Consider the following 21,596-nt stretch of genomic DNA (forward strand, 5'->3'; position numbering starts at 1 on the left):
CTCCAACCAATACAGCTGATATCTAGAATCTACCTTCAGGCCTAAAACCATACTTTCATATACTGATTGCATTGAGTGGACTTGAAATATAGTCTATATTGTTGGGTCAGCAGAAATAGAGATCGATATATGGCATAGCAGACAAGAGCACAGACTCTGGGATCAGATAAATCCAGTTCAAGTTGCTAGCTGTGTGATTAAGGCAACCCTCTTAGCCTCTCTGAGCTTCAACATCTGTAAAGTGGGGCTAATAAAGACTGTGCAGAAGGCCGAGGGACATAATATATATAAAATGTTTAATATATTATCTTGCATGTAGTAAGGGTTCAGCAAATTCTAGTGCCTTCCCCAATGTGACCCAAAACAGGAGTTCTCATCCTTTCTTAATTAGATGTACACCAATAAATTGTCCACTGTAAGGGGTGGGAGTGGGTCCCTCAGTCTCTAAGAAACATAGGGGCAGGTTTCAGCTAATAATGGGCTATATCAGTGGGGGGGAAAAAAAGTGCATTTACAAGGATGGCCTGGATTATTATTCATTGACGGTGAGGAGAAGCAGAAGCCGAAAAGAGAGGAATGGAGCCCAGATCTTGGAGCTCTGGAAATTGCTTAGAAGCTAAACTTGGAGCAGTGCACCCCGGGTCCATGAGAACCAGAATGTGTGTCAGAGGAATGCGAGGGGAGAGGTCCAGAGCACCACCTAGAAATCACCCTCCCTGGGGGAGAATCCCCTGCAGGGATAACAGTATCCAGTGGGGCTTGCCCCTCACAGTTGGTTGGGAAATAATGACTTAGAAATAACTATTTGATTAAGAAATTAGTGCTTGAGGATTCTCATAACTAGTTATCTCTTGGCTGTTTAAAGGAAAAGGCCAAATGGGTTTTACTGAGAAATTTTGTGTCTTTTTTGTGTGTGTCATTTCATGCTGTGGCTTCCTAGAACAAATAACCATGTTGTTTTATTCCTAGAGCAATAATCCATGACACATGGGGGTTTAATCACAAAATAAAAATGTCAAACTTTATCTTTGAAACAAAATAAATGGTTGAGTATTGTCTTTTCTCATGTATTGTAAAATATGTTATCTACACTAAATCTTGGTAAGCATCCCACTCTCCAATCTTCTTGATATTTAAAACAGGTGAGTAATTTCTCAGCTTGGTGTATTTCCTCTGTAGGAGATCATTTGCTTACTTACATCCTGGTATCACAATAAATCCTAAAAGCTAAACCTCAAAAGCTGTAGACTTTGCTAGATAAACATCTGCTATTGTAATGGTGTTTTAAACTGCAGAGCTGCCATTTAAATATTCTTAATTCTTTTCATTTTTATAACTGAGTGCCTGGGAAGATAGAATTGTAAAGAACAGTCACCTCTCTCTCCCTGTTTCTTCATCTACAGAGTCAGAGTTCCCACACCTGACATGCATTCCTCATGTAGTGACTATGAGAACTGGAAGGGAGAAGAAATTAAAAAGCTCTCCAAAGTTCTGAAGGGACTGCCCTGCAGGAGGGTGTATTTTGTTGATTGCTTCCTCACTCTTCAAATGCTTTCCTTGCTCAGGTTTTATGAATGTTATATCTGTTCTTTGTTACTGATATACTGGGAACATGTCTTAGTCATTTCATAAATAATATACATTAAATGCATTTTTACAAAATTAAAGTTATTCGTCATTCATTCACTTAACCAGCAATTCCTGAGCAATTAGTATAGACCATGCCCTGGGAATACAATAATGAACCAGAGTCCAACCTCATATCCTTCTCATAGAACTCAATCCCGCTTCGAGGAATAGACACAAGACAGGATCATGCAGATTGCAATGACTGTTGTGGTTATGGAGGGCATCATGGAGGAAGTGGCATTTGAGTAGAAGCCTGAAGGATGAGAACAAGCCATACATGGAAGAGCTGAAGAAGAATATTCCAGGCAGAGCTTAGTAAGAACAAAGGCCTGGAGGCTGGAAATAGAAAGCAACCAATGTGACTATCAGGTGGGAGCTAAGAGGAAGAGCAGAATATGAGCAGAGTCTGGACCAGACCAGATCACATTTCCAAGTGGAAATGTGGTTCCCTCTTGAGGAAGCATCCCAAATTGAATACTTCTATCCTTCTATGAGGTGGGGCTGAGTAATCCTTCCCATGTGGGTGAGTGTTGGTGGTACATGGATGCTTGGAAAGGCTAGGTAACCTGCCCAAGGAGCACCCATGTCCACTGACGACATTTCCCTGCAACAGTACTCGGGGGTAGATACGAGGGTGGGTGACCCAAGGCCAGTTGGTCAGGCCAGGATTTGGCCCAGAGAGAAAGGAATGTCAGTTCACCTACTTTTCTCCTGACTTCAATATGTGGGCCTCTTCCCCTAAACCAGGACCTACCTGAGATACCGTTGATGGTAGGTACCTGGCTCCACCAAGAGAAGACCTTTGGCTCATGGGGCCAGGAAGCTCACTCTACAGCCCGCTGCAGAAGATGATGGGCCTCCAACATTTCAGAGAACCTGGCAGCCGATGATTCCAGAGCTTCCCCTGCCCTCCCCTCTGTACAGAGCTCTGAGCTGAATAACCGGAAGGGCAATGGGAAAAGAGGCCCTGAGGCCACCAACTCCTAGCTCAACATTTCCCAGGAGGGGAAGATCATAGATGACGTCTACTGAAAATGTGGAATGTGCCATGCAAAGTACACCAGGGGCAGGTCCTCTGTCTGTAAAAGACCAGACAGTAAGTATGTTACGCTGTTCTTTGTTAATTATTTTTCAATCAACCCTTCAAAACAATTCTTGGTTTGTAGGCCTTACACTGCATCTGGCCAAGTGGGTTATGGTTGGTTGACGTCTACACCAAACTACATTGTCCCATCAAACATCAAACTTAAGCACTGAGGAAACATTTCTTTCACTCCTCACAAGACTCTTCTGAGGTAGGCCTTACATGACAACTGCAATCCCATCCTCCTCCCCATCCTCCACATCCACATCTTTGTTTTACAGTCAGGAAACAGAAGGATGAGAGGCCAAGCAACTTGCCCACGTCCATGTGGCCAGCAAGTGACAGAAGTAAGATTGGAACCCAGGCAGTCTGATCGCAGGGTCGCAGGTGTTAACCACTACGCTCTCCTACCCCCGCTGGTAACTGAACGAGCCCACTTTTCCTCCACAGAGCCTCCATCTCTACAGTGAGAGGGGCAGTGCAGTGTTTTCCTCCGTGGGGGAGGTGCGCCTGAAGCAGTGGGAAATGACTGCCACGCCTCAAGTGCACGGCATTAAATAATACTGATCTACACAATGGGAAGGTGATTGCCTTTTCAAGTCTCTTTTAGGTCTTCTAATGATGTGAGGAAAAAAAGGTTCAATCTCATGCTGGCACATCTTTGACATTTCTCTAGCTCGTGCCGATTTCTGTTTTTAGAAGAGATTTCCATTTTTACTGAGCTTCAAGCCGCAGGGGCTTCCGTAGGCAATGATACCTAGCTAGAATTTAGTAGCTCTATTGTAGTTCCATTGTTACCTTCTACTGTTGCTCTCATGATCTTATTTTTCTTGTTTTTTTAAGGACCATTTCTTTCTGTAAAGTGTTTGTGTTGCAATTGCTACAATTCTCTTGTCCATTCCTGCACAGTTATGAGATGGCCTCAGAAGCTCTTGCCGTCACATCCACACTCAAATTGCAATAAGGGGGTAAAGGGCAGGTCTCAGCTACTTTTGCCTCCTGTTAACCAGAAAAGCTAATGAATTCTAGGGACATCGCATTGATCAGAACACGTCACCTGCCCCCCGCAGCACCGCGGCAGAGACACTGAAAAAGTGGGTGTTCGGCTGGGTCCGTTGCCACCCCGAGCTAGTGAGGGTTCTATCAGCAAGAAAAGGGCATCGCTACCAGACTCTGTAATAAAAGTGTTTGCCATAGGCTGGCGGGCCTCTGTAACTTCTCTTTACTGCCTGCAGGGGACAGGCATGGAGCTGCAGGAGGGTTTGGGGAAGTTAGCAAAAAGCCAATTTCCCTTGTTTGCTACCAAGAGACCTCCCTTGCCCATCGTCCGTCACCCCTCCTAAGGAATGGCATGAACGGGAACAGCAGTAATACCACACACTCTGACAGCGCTGGTCAGAAAATCGTACAAGTTTGTCCCACTCGCTAGTATGGCTCAAAGGGCTAAGCCAAAGGGTCCCCACTTTTTCAGTCTCCAGTGTGTGGAAGATACATTTTCTTAAGCCCACACACCTCCAAATACATGCCCCAGAAACTAGATGGGAAACCTTATAAAATCATAGCTTTTGTGTACCTTTCTTACTATTTCAAAAACTGCTTTTCACATTAATGTTTTGATTCAACAAGCATTTAGTGATAGCCCACTGTTCCTCAGGGGCCTGCTCAGAGGCTGAGGATATAAGGGTGAACCGGACACATAGGGGGCATATATCCCGGTGGGAGAGAAAGATAAAAAACACACAGAGAAGCAGGAGAGCAGGATTATGAGCTGAACCTGGGAGCCAGACTTCTGGGCTTCAGTATGAAATTTCTTGCTACCTGGCTGTGTGGCTTTGGGAAAACTACTTGCGTCTCTGTGCCTCAGCTTCCCCATCTATAAAATAATGGGGGTAATCATAGTATTTATCTCATAGGGCGACAGTGAGACAACTTTCTGGCTCAAAGTGATAAAAACAGCCACATCAAAGGGCCAGGAAGCTAAGATACAATGTTTTAAAAGATAGAAAATGGGCTCAGGTCATGATCTCGAGGTAGTGAGATTGACCCCGTGTCAGGCCCTGCACTCAGCAGGGAGTTTACTGGAGATTCTCTCTCCCTCTGTGCCTCCCCTAACTCTCTCTCTCTCAAATAAATAAATAAATCTTAAAAAAAATAAAAGATAAAAAATGGGGATGACAAATTAGTATCTACCTCATTTGGTGGCTTCATGTAGTACATGGCTTAATTCCCATCAAGTGCTTAAAATGGTGCTTAGTAGGTAGTAAGTGCTCAATAAATGTTAGCTGTTATCCTATTTCAAGCACCTAGTGTTGACTGGATGCTGTGCAGTCCTACATAATTTCCCGAAAGACACTAAGGAATCCTCGAGGCCAATTCTAATAGCCACTGTTGCTACATTCTTGCTGGTACAGTTGAAGAGTTCCTCTTTCAGACACCCGTTTAAAGGAATACTCGCACAAAGATGCATTTGTATGAGGTGGAGGATCTGGCCCCAGATATGAAGAACACTGTTAAGATTTGAGAATAAAGTATAGTAAGATTAAGGTTGCAATGACTTCACCAGCATGACCTTGCAAAACCCTGACAGAGCAGCTCACAGGCATGATTTCTCATTCTCCCACCCCCTCCTGGCCCTTCAATAGAATACCCATGACTGGCTAGTATATCAGCATTTCCAATAAAGTAAAAAGGGGAAAATACAGACCTGGGCCGTCATGGAAAATATTCTAACTCTCACAACTAGAGTATCTGCCTTAAAAAAAAAAATTATGGTTTTAAGATCTTTAACTTTTCCTTCAGCATCTCTGTACCCAACTTTTTGAAAAGCATCTTTTCTGGGGAATGACATTTCCTAGCACAATGTCACATAGTCTTTGCCAAGTGACTCAGTTCGATGTATACATATTTTTTCTTTCAATGTCAAGTGACCCAATCTTACATAGAAAAGGTGGGCACCTGGTATCAGTTTGATGTCAGGGTTTTCCCAGGTTTGCAAGGGAGCTTTAAATACGACTCTATTTCAAGGCATCAGCAAGCCAACTTGCACCTCCGTGTCAAGATGCTCCTGCCCTCAGTGGTGCTTGCCTCTGCCCTGCTCCTCTGCCCCGTGATGAGCCAGAGGTATTTGACCCTTATGGGGATCAAGGATGTCACATACCTCATTGACAAACTGCAGGTAAGCTGCAGAGGGGGGTGCCAGTGGGGAAGGTGACATAACGTAAGAATGAAAAACTCACCACCCATTATGGGTTCTTGCTTTTCTACTTACTTTAGGAACATCCAGCTTCAAAATGCACCTGCAGCAGCGCCAGTGTGAGTCAATGCTCTTTTAAGACCTTTCCAAACTTATTTCCACGTTTGCATCCGGCATCTTCACTCTGGAATTTTTCTTTTGCAGGTGACCAATTGTTTGTGTCTGCCCATCCCTTCTGTAAGTATAGTGAAACAGTATAATCTTGACGTTGTGTTCTTTAAAAGTTTTCAAGTAAAAATGAATTGCTCTATTTGATACTTTAAGTAAGAAAATGTTACTCGATTGTAATTGTTACTGCTCAGTGTTTCCTTTTAAAAGCAGGCTCCTGAAATTCTATACCATATACATCACTTTGTATTTAGTCAGCTTTATGCCCTCTCAGAGGTTTGAACACTATTCAATACTTTCAAACGAATCTTGTATGTCTTTTTAGATTAGTGGCCAGGTGCACAATTAAATCACGCCGGAGCTGAGAATATCAGAATATAGCTTATATCATATTGCTTACTGATTTATTTCCTAAAACTCTAGGGTTGCAAAACAAGTAAGTAAAAGTAACTCTTTTTCTTTCCTCTTGCATAAACTCTCCAGGTGCTATACCTTCTCTCTCCTTCCCTCCCTTCCTATCTGTCTTTTTGGCTGATTTAGGTTGTACAGTTTGAATGGGGGGAGTTTAGGATGTCTAAGGCAGAGGGAAAGTGGAAAGGGCTTCCAGAGGGTCATTCATTCCCCACATAGGCAAAGAGGAAGTGTGGCAGGAACTTTCTGGTTTAGGTGAGGAGGGAGGTGCCTCCTGCATTATTCTCCCCCCAAGCAAAGCCTGGGAGAATCTGAACTGCTCACCCTAGCTGGGGTCAGATATCACATCCCATCAGGGTACATCCCTTAGATGAGACGAGTGTGGGGTGCCTTCTGAGGACAAACCATGCATCTAAAGCCCAGGCCAGCCCCTCAGTTTACATTCCATGATTTTAGCTACTGCTGAAACACCAGCTCTATTCAATTGACACATCCCATCAGACTGGTGTGATCTCTCTACTTTGGAACTTACTGTCACAAGACATAGAACGGAGGAACATCAGGTGCAAAGGAGACTAGAACTAGTTGTTTTCCACCATCCATAGGCTTTGTGTCCTTGGATGGAGCATCTGGAAATCTCCAAGGAGTGTCACTGAGGAAAAATGGTCTTGCCTTGAAATGCTAAAGATCATCTCCTAGACTGGGAAGGGACCTGTCTAAATATAATACCAGTTTAGGTTACATTGGTTAAATTAAAATAGTGTCTGAAAGCATTCTCTTTGCGATTCTTCTCAAAGTGGTCCTCAGAAGGTTTCTTTTAATAAATTCTTTTTATTTACCAGGACAACTGTACCACAGCATGCTTCCAGGAAGGTCTGTCCCAGATGACCAACTCCATAGTGGAAACAAGATACCCCGTGATTTTCAATCGAGTAAAAAAAACAGTCCAAGTCCTAAAGAACAACAAGGCCCAGGTGAATTTGTTTTTATCTGTGATACACTCTACTTAGTTGTTTTCATGTGAGGGTCAATGACAATTCTATCGAAATGAAAAAGGATGGTAAAGTTGGAACTGGTAGTTCAAGGTCAATAAGAGACCTCTAAGAAATTTATTCAGAATGACAAAATTAAAGTGAGATCTGCCCCGGATAGCTCATTATTCCCTCCAGTTTTAAAAAATACTCACACCCATGTTGCCATTTTCTTCTTTCCACCCTATTGAATAAGGAAAGCAGCTGTCCTGATTGTAAAAAGAAGCTGAAATCTAGAGGATCAGAGCTGTGCCTCAAATGATGCTAAATTATACGAGGGCACCTTCTCTTCTTCAGCATATGCCCTGGTCCCTGGAGGGAAAGGAGGGCGTGAACCCTTTGGGAATTAGCATCCCCCCCAGGTGTCCCCAGAAGGCTGAGAGCCCTTCCCTCAGCTACTTAACTGAGCTACTTACAGTCAACAGCGTGTAGTTCTAAATGCTTAATATTTATTGCTTCATTACAATAACAACTGTTTCAGTGATCATTTATCACCCTCACTTTATGGAAGGAGGGAACATGCTCAGTGAGGTTCACCAAACTCCCTAAGTGGCAGAATTGAGATTGGAAGTCTGGTCTATCTGACCCCAAAGTCCCACTCTTAGCCATATTCAAAGACCTCAAAAGGATAATGAAATGTTAGGACTCGAAGAATCCCAAGAAAAGTTTTCCTCTAATGAGGAGAATTAGGACCACTTGATAGGTGTCCGTGTGTGTGTGTGTGTGTGTGTGTGTGTCCGTGTGTGTGTCTGTGTGTCGTACCCCTGAAATGGCAATACAAAGCCGCTTACACTGTCTACACAACATGCTAGCCCTGGACCTTCCTGTGCATTCGCTGTTTCAAGCCCCTGCTGCCTGCACACCCCGCCCCACCGCACCCCTACCCCACCTAGGGCCACAAGCAGGGTGGTTCCTGGTTCACACTGTTTTCGTCACTCTGTCTTTGCTAACTTTTCTCCCCACAGTTTTTTTCCTGTGAACAGCCATGTGACCAAACTACAAAAGGCAACACGCTGACGTTTCTGAAGAGTCTCCAGGAAACTTTCCAGAAACAAGGGGTGATGGGCAAAGTATGAAGATGAAATATTATTTATGCTATTTATTGAATGAGAAAGCCTCCTGTTTAAGTTGGGGCCATTAAAAAATCAAGTAGAGCCATGCTAAATCAAAATCAGTTATAATTACCTTGTTTAAAATTGTATGTCTTTATTTTGGAATAAATATATATGAAGGAAAAGAATACAATCTGGTCTCTGGGTGCTTATTCGCTCCTTGCTGCTCAGAAAAAAGAAAGCTACAAACACTGTTAAGGGACTGAATAGATCACGGACTCCTGTAATAACAAGATTCCTGATCCTGAACAGACTGGGAGTCCCACTGGCTGTGCCTGGGGACACAGAGGGCACAGTTAGGAAGGGTGTGTGGGGACAGTCTGAGGGCTGCTCTTAAGGAGGCTCAGGGCACCCTACTTGTGGGTGCTGGGGGAGGGATACTCAGGGCACCATCAAGGAGTGCAGGGAACTGAGAAACCACCTATGCACCTGAAACAGGAGAAGGCAGTGTGGTAAGCCCAGGAGGTGGGAGCCTCCCCAGGAATGTGGGCACCTCCACACAGAAGACAGCAAAGTACTTGAAGTTAAGCCGGGGGAAGACCCACAGGGGAGACCCTCTGAGTTAGAGCCACCTTGGGATCAATAGTCACCTATTCACCCCCAAAGACCTTCCGCTAGCACCTACCCCATGTCAGGCAGAGTGCCCGGCTGGGGCGCAGAGCCTAATGGGGAGTCTCCCGCAGGGATCCTTGGACTAGGTTGTTGGCCTGGCATACTGTGGCTGTCTCTGACGGCACATTTTATATTCAGCTTGACCAGGCCACAGGGGGCCCAGATATTTAACTAAACATTGCTTCTGGGTGTGTCTGTGAGGGTGTTTCTGGACGAATTAGCATCTGAATGGGTAGACTGCGAAGCTCTGCCCAGTGTGTGTGGGCCTCCTGCAAATCCACTGAGGGCCCGAAAAGGCAAAGGAAGAATTGGCTCTCTGACAGCGTGAGCTGGGACATTCTACTACACTTGGACTGGGACTTACACCATCAGCTCCCTGGCTCTCTGGACTCGTATTATTACCACACCAGCTGCTTTCCTGGGCCTGGAGCTTGCAGACAGCAGAGCATGGGACTTCTCAGCCTCCTTAATCGCCTGAGCCAATTCCTTATTACCTATCTGTGTATCTATCGCTCCAGCCTATGGGTTCGATTTCTCTGGAGAACCCGAAGTAATAAACTATCCATCTGACTTTAATACTCAACCTGCCACTTCCCCCAGGACCCCAGATCCTGTCTTCTGTTCCACAGTACTTACTACCTTCTAAGATGCTCTGGCATTTCTGACTTTACCACGTCTATTGCTTACTACTGTCTTTCTCGCCCTGCCCAGATGCCAGCCCCCTGAGGGCAGAGAACTTCCTTAGCTCACCGGTGTAGCCCAGATGCCCGTCCTGAGTCTGTATCCCTCCTGTACCAGAGCAGAAACTCCATAAATACGACGACTGAATGAAAGACCCTCGAGAGGCAGAAGCAGAGTATGAAGCTCAGGAATGTGCTCACCTGGAGAAGAGAGGGCAACACCTACAGGCGCTCAGAGAGGCGAGGGCCCTTCGCAGAGCTCCAGGCTGGCCCCAGGCGGGGGTTCAAACGACCTGGCCGCGTGGGAGGGGGCCGCCCGCCAGCAACTTCCTGCCGGGCCCGTCTGGCTCTGTGGGATTGGCAGGGTGGAGGCAGGGTTAAGGCGAGGGTCTTGGGGTTGGGCTGGTCTGACAATCATAATCACCCTCTCCCCCACAACCTAAAGGCTTAGAGGCTTGGGAAGAGCTTACAGGAATCTACTGTGGGGAGCATTTTTCCAGGTGCCATCAAAATTAGGATTGCTTCCCCTCCCTACTGAGCTGGACCAGCCTTGGGTACTTTTGATCATAATAATAAAGTTCAGAGCATCAAGAATTCCTCAAGGAGCTTTGCTCAGCTTTTCTTTTTATCAGTTATGATGTCAAGCAGTATCAGAACTGACCTGAACTTTATTTCATTTTTTTGAAAAAGATTTATTTATTTATTTTAGAGAGAGAGAGTGGGGGCGGGGGGGGAACGGTGAGGGGTAAGGACAGAGGGAAAAGGAGAGAGACTCTCAAGCAGACTCTTAAGGACCAAGAGTCAGATGCTTAACCACCTGCACCACGCAGGTGCCCCAGAAGTGACCTGTCCTTTAAACAGCTCTTGGCCAAAAGTAAGATTCTCTGATAGTCTAAGTAGCCCTGATCCCCGGAGTTGTGCAGACCCTTTAGGGATGGGGTGGGCACAAGCTCGGTGCTGCACGGCAGCCAAGCCCCCCCTGCCTGGCGGAGATGGAGAAGGAGTTTTAGCGAGGAGTGCCTCGGCCAGGGGAGCCCGGGTTAACTTCTGGGGTGCAGAAATTGTGGGTCCATGGGGACATCCGATCATAATTGTTTTAATCTTAGTTTTCACAGAAAGAAACAAGTTTCTCAGTGATTTATTTACAGTGACGCAAATATGAAAGGGCAAAGTCAGATTTTCTCAGTCAAGAGGCTTTCAGAAGGCAACCCATGGTTTAGCCTCTGTCCTCTCTCAGTGCCAAAGGCTGTAAGCATTTTGTAGTGGACGCAGACCTTAAGACAAATAGATAGTCGTCACAGCCTGTTGACCCACCTGCTTCCCAGGAGAAGCGAGAAGCATCATGTGGCAGTGGTGGGTGGGCAGGCCAGGGGCCTGGGTTCTGCCAACGAGGATTTCTGAGCATCTCCCGTAAGAGTGGGTACCAGATTCCATGTTCCACTATTACTGTTTATAGTAGTATATCCCAGCATCTCCCACATGATTTCTTCCCCGACACTGGAAGTTCTGAGCACTAAGTGTCCCCCGCGCCCTCCCTCTTTCTGCACAGGGCTCCCCAAGCTGGGTCTTGCTCCTGTGAGGCACCCTGAGCACAGAATCCAGGGGTGGCTGTCTTGCCTGGCTCCCTAGCTCATCTGGGGGTCCCAGTGCACAGGGCACTGAGGAAAAAGGTCTATCTGGCTAATACATACATTATTATCTATTCACATTAACCATGTAATTACTAAGCACTTACTCTGTATGCCCTAAGCATGTATTATCTCATTTAATCCCCTAATAAGCACAGGAGGTAGGGATTATTATTTCCGTTTCATAAGTAAGGAAATCGAGGCTCTGAATGGTTAAAGACCTTCCCAAGGCCCTATACCTAGTGAGACCTAGAGCACGACCCCTGCCCCAATGTCTCATCCCAACCCTATTGCTCTCTCCACTCTGTTCTTATTTTGTGTATTATCAGGTGTGTTTCCTCTGACTACAATCTGAGGGTAAAACAGATTCATAATAATATGGGTCCACACTCCCTGATTCCAAAACCCGAGGACCAGATAGTTTTCAGAATTGAAACTGGCCTTCTAGAAAGGGAACACATAGCTCAGATGCCTTAAGTTACGTAAACCCCAGAGCAGGGCCTGGGGCAGGATTCTGTAATGAAATACATCAATATTCTGCAAAAAAAAAAAAAAACCCCACATGAGCAGTCACAAAAAGTAGTCAGGTTTTGCAGCCAAATGAGTCTCAAGAAATCTTGGGCTTTCAAGACTGTTTGGATTTCAGAATTGTGATAATTCCCTACTCCTGGCCCCACTGACAGAAGGTGGGGGGCACTCCCTCCCAAGGGCTTATCGGGGGCCGGGCTGGGCATCTCCAGAAGGGACAGAGGCTTCTGTAGCCCCCTGGATGGCCGCCACAGGGCCTCCAGGGTCTTGGCCACAGGGCCTTCTCTCGTCTCCTCCACTTGGGTTTTCTGAATGGCACCCCCCACACACGTTTCCCAGTGCAGTTTACAGCCTGCAACAATGGGAGCTGCCACCTCAGCAGGACTCCCCCCGCGCGGGGATCAGAGCAAGGACAGATGCTGGTGGCTGGTGATGATTTCTGAACACAGCCTGGGGGTACAACCAGCTGCCCGAGAAGATGGGCTGGGAGATGAGCTGCAATCCACTGTCACAGATGAGTCACCGCTGTGGCCTGGTGGTTTCCCTCAGCTGTTCTGCAAAAGTCACACAACCCACAGGATACACCCCTGCAGGCCAGCTCAGCGTAGAGTTCTCAGGGTCTGTGATGAGGTGCGCAGTAATTACTCTCCTGCCTCGGTCAGGAGAGTTGAGATTTATCTAAAAAGCACCTCGGAGAAAGGAGAAGAAGGAACATGTATTGAGTGTTTACTGTGTACCAAGCACTCTACTAAGCATGTTTTATAGAATATCTAGTTGGATCTTTACAAGAACCTCATGAGGTAGAAATATAATTCTTGTATATAATTATTCCTGGTGCGCAGATGGGGAAACTGAGGCCCAGAGGGGTTAGTATAACTTGGCCAGGGCACACGACTCACAGGAAGTGAAGCCAAGGTTCGGACTCAGGTAATTGGCTCTAGAGCCACATCTTACATCTAACCAACAGGGGGGTGGAAGCTCTCAACACAGCCATCTGCCTTGTCCAGGTTACCCAGCCCCAGTCCAGGGTACACTGATGCTGACCAAAGCCAAGCCCACAGGTTAGTGGCCGTGACCAGTCCCCATCTGTCTGTCTGTCTGTCTATTTGCCCATCCATCCAATTTGAAGCAGGAAGATATGGTGAAGGCTCAAGCCTACCATTCCTTTCCGAGCCTGCTCCCCTCACCTAGTGTAGACCAAGACCTCTCTTCTGCTGCAAAGGGAGCCCTCAGAAGAAATGTAAAGACCACCCACCCACTTCAAGTGTACAGTTCAGTGGTTTTTAGTGTCATTATAGGGCTGTGTGACCATCACTGTGGTCTAAATTCCAGAACACTTTCTTCACCCCCAAAAGAAACCCTGTACTCATGAGCGGTCATTCCCTATTCTCACTTCCCCCAGGCTTATCAACCAATAATCTACTTTCTTCTCTATAAATTTGCCTCTTCTGGATTTTTCCTATAAATGGAATCATACATTATGTCTTTTTCTGTAACTGGCTTCTTTTACTTAGTATGATGCTTTCATTCATGTTGTAGCATGTATCAACACCTCATTCCTTTATTGCTAAATAATATTCTGTTGTGTGGATATACTGCTTTTTATTTATCCACCCATCAGTTGATAGACATTTGGGTTGATTCTACTTTTTGGCCATTATGAATAATGCTGCCATGAACATTCACGTACAGGGTTTTATGAGAACATATGTTTTCATTTCTCTTGGGTATACACCTAGGAGTAGAATTGCTGGGTCATATGGTAATTTTTGTTCTTGTTAGAGAGGAAGAGAGAGAGGGAGGGGAGTGGAGAGGGGCAGAGGGAGAGAGAGGATCTTAAGCAGGCTCCATGTCCAGTGCAGAGCCCAATGTGGGGCTCGATCTCAAGACCCTGAGGTCATGCCCTAAGCTGAAATCAAGAGATGCTTAACTGACTGAGCCACCCAGGTGCCGCTAGGTCATATGCTAACTCTTTTTAACTTTTTGAGGAACTGCCAAACTGTTTTCCAAAGTGGCTGCACCATTTTACATTTCCGCCAGCAGTGTATGACGGTTCCAATTTCTCCACATTCTTGTCAGTAATTGATATTTTCTGTCTTTTCAATTATAGCCATCCTAGCGGTTATGTGGTGGTATCTCATTGTAGCTTTAATTTGTATTTCCCTAATAACTAGTGATGCATCTTTTCTTGTGCTCATTGGCCATTTGTATATCTTCTTTGGAGAAATGTCTATTCAAATACTTTGCCTATTTTTTTATTGGGTCACTTACCTTTTTATTGTTAAACTGTAAGAGTCCTTTATATATCCTGGATAGAAGTCCCTTATCTGATTTACGATCTGCAAATATTTTCTCCCATTTTGTGGGTTTTCATTTTATTTTATCGATGGGATCATTTGCAGCACAAAAGTTTTTAACTGTGGTCCAAATGGTCTATATTTCATTTTGTCTCTTGCGTTTTTTTTTTGTCACTTGCGCTATTGGTATTCTAAGAAACCTCTGCCAAATGCCAGTTCATAAAGATTTATTCCTATATTTCCTTCTGTGAGTTTTATAGCTTTACCTCTTACCTCTAGGTCTATGACCCATCTTGAGTTAATTTTCATATATCGTGTGCAGTAAGGTCCCAACTTCATTCTTTCGGTATTATTTCTGGACTCTCACTTATATCCCATTGATCTACGTATCTCTCCTAATGCCAGAACTACATTGTCTTGATTACTGTAGCCCTGTAGTAGGGAAGTGTGGGTCTTCCAATTTTATTTTTCTTTATCAAGATTTCAGCTATTCCGGATCCTTTGCATTTCCATATGAATTTTAGGATTAGCTTGTCAATTTCTGCACCCCTCTCCCCAAAGAAAAAGCCAACTGGGATTTTGAGAGGGGTTGGATTAAATCTATAGATCAATTTGGAGAGTCTTGCCACCTTAACAATATTTAGTCTTCTGACCCATGACATAGAATACTTTTCCATCTATTTAGATCTTTAAAAGTTTCTCTCAACGAGGCTTTGTAGTTTTCAGTGTACAAGTCTTGTACTTCTTCTGTTAAAATATGCCTAGATATTTCATTTTTCAAATGGTATTGTAAATGGAATTGTTTTCTTAATTTCATTTTTGGAATGTTCATTGCTAGGGTATAGAAATATAATTGATTTCTGTTGTTGATCTTGTATCCTGAAATCTTGCTGAATGTGTTTATCGGTTCTAATATTTTTTCAATGGGGTCCTTAGGATTTTCTATGGACAAGATCATACCATCTGCACATGAGGTGGTTTAGTTCTTCTTTCCAACCTGGATGTCTTTTATTTCATTTTATTGCCTAGTGGCCCTGGCTAAAACCTCCATGAGATGTGGAATGGAAGTGAGAGCAGCCTTCCTTGTCTTGTTCACGATCTTCGTGGGAAAGTATCTAGCCTTTCACCACTGAGTGTGATGGTGGCTGCGGACTTTTCATAGATGCCCTGTATCAGGTTGAGAAAATTCCCTTCTCTTCTGTTTGTTGAGTGCTTTTATCACCCACGAGTATCAGACGGACGTCGGAGAGGAGAGGATGACAGCAGACACCGGTGAGGACTCTGCCCGCAGGGGAGCCGTGGGACGGTCCTGGCAGGACTCCAGGCAGGGGTGAGGACCTGAGAATGGAGGGCTTCTGGATTGCTTGTCCTGGGAGACAGCAGTCTGACACGATAACACCTCCTGCCATTAGCACATGGTGTGGCATAGGGAGTCCCAAAGATGCGCTTGATGTAGGCCCCTGAGTAGTTCTGATGGAGAAGCCAAGGCTTTCCCAGAGGACAGAGCGGGGCCCGGGGCTGGGCAGATATGGCTGTGCATGGACCGCGTGGCCACGACCAGACAGGAATAAAGATGCTTCCACAGGAGTCCCCACGGAGGGAAGGCTGTGCCCCAGGACGAGACGGGAAGGACGCCAGCATAGGATGGAGCACCTCCCAAGAGCCAGGAGCCTCTCCCTGTACCCCAAGCCCCCCAAAGTCATCCCCAGGAGAGGGAGGAGAAGGAGAAAATCCTGAACTGCCTGACTTGAAGTTTCTGGAGTTTTACCACGAAGCGGCAAAGTTACTTTTTACTGCCATCAGACGGAATAGAGGCCTGAAAAAAACTAAACTTAAAAAATTTAAAAGGCTTTATTTCTTTGTTGTACCCCTGAGGGTGTGGTGGACTCATTCAGCAGACACCAGTGAAGCATGTGGTGATGCCAGGTGCTGGGCTCAACACACAGGTAGGATGCAGGGGTGTGTCCAGGACCTATGGGTGTGGACCCACAGGCCTAGCTGGTCCGTGCTGCTGGGACGCAGGGGGCACAGGAACTGGGGATGGGTCCTACGCCCGGCAGGGGTGACTGGTCTCAGAGCATGCTGGCCCCTCCCCACTCTTAGCCATGGGAGAGAAGCAGCGATTCTCTGGATGGTTCTTCTAGCTCCCAAGTACTCATGGGCTGGACTTCTCTGCTGGATCAAATGTTTACTGGAAAGCCTTTCTTTGATGTCAGCCTGGCAGCAAGGGGCACTGGAAGTCAGCATCCTGAAGGGCTTGCATCCGTGATTCATCAGACATCCCAGGCATCAGAAGAACCACATCAGTATCCGTATCCACCCTACCCCGAGCGTGTTCACTGCATGTCCATTTGGAGGTCCAAAGGCCTAGGGCCCAGGCACCTGTAGTTCTTGGGGTTTCACCTGTAAAGACAAGGTCCAAGGAACACCACAGCAGCCACCCTGTGTTGCAAACAACCCAGACTCACAGAGAGGAAAGGAGGTCAAAACAAGAAACCAGAAAAATCACATAAGTGATCCCCTCCCCTGCCTTCTCAAACTCCTGCTTTTTTACTTTATAGTTTACAAAACCATGTTTGCATTTGATTCTTACTAAAGCCCTAATAGGTAAATAATGGAGACCCATTGTTAAATACCCCATTTTACAGATGAGAAAACTGAGGCCCAGAGTGGGCCAAAGTTTGCCAAGCTCACGAAGGTAGCTGAGGATAGCCTGGACTGGAACGCAAGGCGGAATTCTCTCTCGTCTGAGGTTCGTTCCACCACAGAGAAGTATAAGGACAACAATAAGGTAGATGGTGAGATCCTGAAAACAGGAAGAGAAGTGTCATGGGGCTCAGATACTCTCACCACGGAGGACCCTGGTCACGAGCTACCAGCTCACATCTCTGGATGGTTCCGTTGACCTCTGCTGCCACCAAGTGGTGATTCTGCAGTTCATGAGCTGAGGGAGGCCTCTAGTGACTGATTTTTTTTTTTTTTTTTTTGTACTGCAGCAGGAGGGAACAGAGAAATCAAGGAAAACAGTCTCAAAGGGGAAAGGAAAAGAATCTAAGGATATTTTCCCCACTGGGATTTAAGCTAAGAATGGCAATTAATCTATGCCAGTTCTGCTGGCTGCTGGTGGCTGTCCAGGGCCCTCCGCTGGGGATTCTCAAGTGGCATTCAGCGCGTCAGGAAAAGGCTCTATGACTGATTAGGGACGCCTGTCGTTGGCACAGAAGGGAGAGTGGCATCATGGACACGTGCCACAGCACAGCCAAAGAGCAGTGGCCTTCCCATGTGGTTCTAGTGAGAGAGAAAATTCAGAATAATGAAACCATTCTGGAAACCAGACTGTGGACAAAATATTTTATTGGGTTTTGTTCTCCATGTGACCACAAGGCCCAGAGAAGGCCCATCCCAGCACACTCAGTGCCACCGCCTCCCAAGTGCCTCATCAGCCCTTGCCACTGCTCAGATGGGGAGGCCCTTACCAGGCTTCCTCTCCTTCCGCCGCGCCCGCCCTGCCCACCTGTCGCAGCTGGGCAAAGAGAAGCCTGACTGCCATCCTTGCTTTCCTCCTCACCTGCGGGGAGGGGTTCTGTGGGCCGGCGCCACCCACAGAGATCTAGACCGAGAGGAGGGTGCAGATCTCTGCAGAGATCGCTGCAGAGATCTAAAGAATGAGGGTGGTCAGTGTCCCCTGGAAGCCAGGCAGAAACATCTGATTCAGAAATGACCCAAAGAGGTTTTCGATGTTTTTATTTGGAAACATGGAGACAACGGCACTCCTCTACGAACTCCCAGCGAGCCCACAGCAGGCGTGGGGGGCAAGGTCGATGTTACCCAGCTTTGCACCAGGAGCCAGTATGGGTCGGAATTAGCTGGTGCCAGTCGGTGGTCCACCGCTCCCTCCGCAGGCAGCTGCTGAGTGGCCCCAGCCAGGAGGTAAGGAACAGAGTCCTCAGATCGGGGAAAGAAGGGATTCTGCGGTCAGCGCCGATGGCCGAGTGCCCACCCGGCCCAGAGCACGGGTGGAGGGGAGGCCCTCTTTCTCTTCCGTAAATCCACTCCCATGGCTTCTCTGGATGGCCGCCTTCCGCGGTAGCCAAATGAGGCTGTGGGCAGGCAACACCAGCTCTGGCCAGGTGACGCTGGCTCTGGGGGAAAAGGATGAAAAAAATAAGGCTTTCATCTAACCGGGGTTATCAGTCAGCAAGATCTAAGGGGCAACAACCCATTGAGAAAATCATTTCTGTGAAGCAACCATTGACAGAGGATCACCAGGAGAACAGATGTGAAGCGCGAAGAGGTTGTCTGGGGTTATTCCTAAACGTTCAAAAAAAGGTATTCCAGGAAGAATGTATCTGCTTTCCTTGAAATTGGATTTCTCAGGAATTGAAAGTGGATCAGTGAGGTTTGGAGCAAGAAGGTCACAGCAGGAGGCAGGCCAGCATTACTCCGGGAAGCTTCTGGGACAGCGGATCCTGGTCTGTGGGTAGAGATGGCCCAGCTGGAATCAGGGGCTTCCAACAAGTCGAACAGCTGACACCTGACAAGGCCAGGACCCCAATTCTACCAACAAGGGTCATCTTTCTCGTGCTGAGTCTGGTATCTCCCTGTGAACAGATAAAACTAACCACATCCCAAACTACCGCCTCATGCGGCATTCACTGGGTTTCACACAGCCCTTGGGTCACTCATATGTGTGATCCTGGGGGAGAAATAACTGAGAGGATGAATGAAAAGTCAGCGTTCTTCCTCCACGGAGCTGGTGGGGGTGAGGGAGGACTCTGCCCCTGCTTGCTGGAAGGAGGCTGGAGGAGCTGGGGGTTGGACTCTGCTCGCTGCAGACACCGGGAACAATCCCGTGCCTTCCCACCACCTACACCCAGGGACGAGAGAGAGTCACCCTCCCACCCCCTCGCGGGGACCGCGGGGCTCTGTGGCTCTCCGACATACATCATGTCTCACCCCGCGCCCAGTTTGGACTCCCAAGGGAGGCACAGGTGTCCACGTCTTCAGAGACCGGGTGCTCCTGCTGCCTAGAGCATGACCTGCCCATGAACTCAGAGCTACTTGGTAAATCCAAATCCAGGACTTGATAAAGGGCCTCAGAAGTTGTAACTCCTTGCATGAGACTTGTGCAGGATGAGGCTCCAGAAAAGTCACCGGGGACCCTCCTCTTCCACCAGAGAGCCACAGCCTCCAGGCCCACGCCTGCAGAGCCAAGGCCAGCACCCATCTGTGCCTCATGGCCCGTGACAGGACTTTCAGAAAGAGGAGCTTCCGACTGGGGTGCTCACTGCTCTGAATGGCCCAATCCAGGACCATCAGAATTTGGCTTGCTAGAAACTTCTTCCTTCCTCCCGAAGTAGCCAATCAGCAGGCTGGTGACAAGTGGCTGGTGCGACATCTCAGGCAAGCATCCAGCCACTCCGGGTGCCACCAGGTCTTGCTTGGCCCTCCAGCCACCTTGCTGCTGAGTATTTAATCACATAGACAGATGCTCCTGAACTCTTAAATGGGAAGAATGAGTAATAAGATACTGCATAAAACAGGTATTGTATCCTGTTCTCTCTGTTTATTTATATGTTCGGTTTTTTTCCCCACAGTAAAGAGGCACTGATTTTATTACAGGATTTTCTGGAAAGCCACTTTCATCTGGTCACAGGGGGGAGTGGCCGGTATTGAGCACAGCTTTGAGAACCAGACCATTCCTCTGCCTCGTCCCGGACAAAACCCAAGGACAGTCGTGCTTCACTCAAGATGTTTAAGTATGCAAAATGTGTTACTCCTGTTTCCCTTTTGTAAGAGAGGGCCAAGAGCCAGGCGAGCCGTGAAGGTGGGTGCTTTAGTGAAGAGCTACAGCATTTGACGTAAAAGCCGGCGTTCCAGGGCTTGCCCTGGGCTCAGTCTTGTCGGCCTGATCCATCACGCCCTTCCTGGGGTCTAGGGTCTGGCCCCATCCACACATGCCAGCAGGCCCCTGCTGCCCCAGGGGAGGCAGCAGGGCGGTTTGCTAGACCTTTCTGACGAAGACCATCCTTCTTGAGAGAATTTGCAGTCACCAAGACTGAAGCGAAATGGTTTCTTTTTACCTAGAAAATTCAGTGACTCATCCCCCTTGATCTTCTCAGCTCTGCAGGTTACCAGTGTGGAGCCAGAGAAGGAGAAACAGTGGGGGAAAGAAGAGAAGGAGCTGAGAGGATGCTGGAAGCTGATCGTCCATCTTCTCAACAATGTTTCTGAGTGGCCATCTCCGTGTGAGGCACCAGTGATAAAGAAGTGAAGAAACAGTCGTAGCTCTCCCGGGACCTTCACACCGGCTGGGGAGTGAGGAAAGTCACCAGGCAGTTATGACGCAAAGGGGATGTGGTAGGGGCTGAGCAGGGGCCGTGGGGGAGAGCCTCCAGCAGGCACAGCTCATCTTGGCTGAGGCAGAAGGGCAGGCTTCCTGGAGGAAGAGACTTCTAGACTAAAGCCTGGATGACAAAGAGGAGTTGGTGAAGCCAAGGACAAGCGGGGGGAGAAGGGGGGCGGTTAAAAGATGGTGTCAGGCAGGGACAGCATGTGCAAAGATCCAGAGGCAAGAGCGAGAATGTTATTTTCAGGGTGCTGGTGATGTTGGGGTTGATGACTAAAGCTTTACCTAAAGGGCAATGGGGAATCACTGAGGGCATTTAACTAAGGGAGTCACTTGCTCAGATTGCTTTTCTTAGAAGGCTGGGGCCGCAGTGATCTTTTGCAATGAGAGAGGGGGAGAGAAAGGGTATGGGAGGCAGGGAACGAGGGCAAAGGCTGTCCCTTCAGGGCTTTGAGAGCCCATTGATGGCCCTAAGACTCATGCTCTGAGTCCACAAGGGAGGTGGGGAGATGGTGCCCTGTAACAGAGGGTGGGCAGTGTGCTTTAAGTCCTCATTTCTGGGCCTCAGCCACTGAATTTGTAGAGTAAAGTGAAATACACTTCTCTCCAAGGGCTGTTGAAGCTGCTGGATGGGAAAACAGATCGGTGAGCTCACTATCGACAGGCATATTCTGTGCCGATCTCAGTTACTGAGTACCCGGCTCACCACCAGTCACAGGTGGGCATTTCAGAAGGGCCTTCTGATGACAAGAAGGGTGGCTGCTGTAGCCCCAGAAGTGACACAGATTAGATAGGAAATGAATGACAGGGACGTTTCAGAAAATCACGACGTGTCCATGGCAAAGAAGAGGGTGTCAAGCCCCAGGGAGGTGCA

General features: G+C 47.3%; 2 protein-coding genes across 16 annotated transcripts in view; one reads left to right on the plus strand and one right to left on the minus strand.

The window, feature by feature from the left end:
• Window positions 1–5,771: 5,771 nt before the first annotated feature.
• IL9 (interleukin 9) lies at window positions 5,772–8,592 on the plus strand. Its single transcript, XM_036114308.1, has 5 exons — window positions 5,772–5,888; window positions 5,987–6,025; window positions 6,111–6,143; window positions 7,328–7,459; window positions 8,482–8,592. The coding sequence occupies exons 1-5, from the start codon at window positions 5,772–5,774 to the stop codon at window positions 8,590–8,592; spliced, it is 432 nt and encodes a 143-aa protein (XP_035970201.1).
• A 9,508-nt stretch (window positions 8,593–18,100) lies between these two features.
• Window positions 18,101–21,596, minus strand: part of SLC25A48 (solute carrier family 25 member 48) — a 233,579-nt gene continuing 230,083 nt past the window's right edge. For 13 of the 15 annotated variants that reach the window (XM_078067489.1, XM_078067485.1, XM_078067483.1 and 10 more), the window contains one exon: window positions 18,101–20,684. The gene's annotated coding sequence lies outside the window, so the exon portion shown is untranslated. The other 2 variants (XM_036114329.2, XM_036114328.2) reach the window with 2 other exon arrangements.

Source organism: Halichoerus grypus, chromosome 2, assembly GCF_964656455.1.
Source record: "Halichoerus grypus chromosome 2, mHalGry1.hap1.1, whole genome shotgun sequence".
Lineage (NCBI taxonomy): Eukaryota > Metazoa > Chordata > Mammalia > Carnivora > Phocidae > Halichoerus > Halichoerus grypus.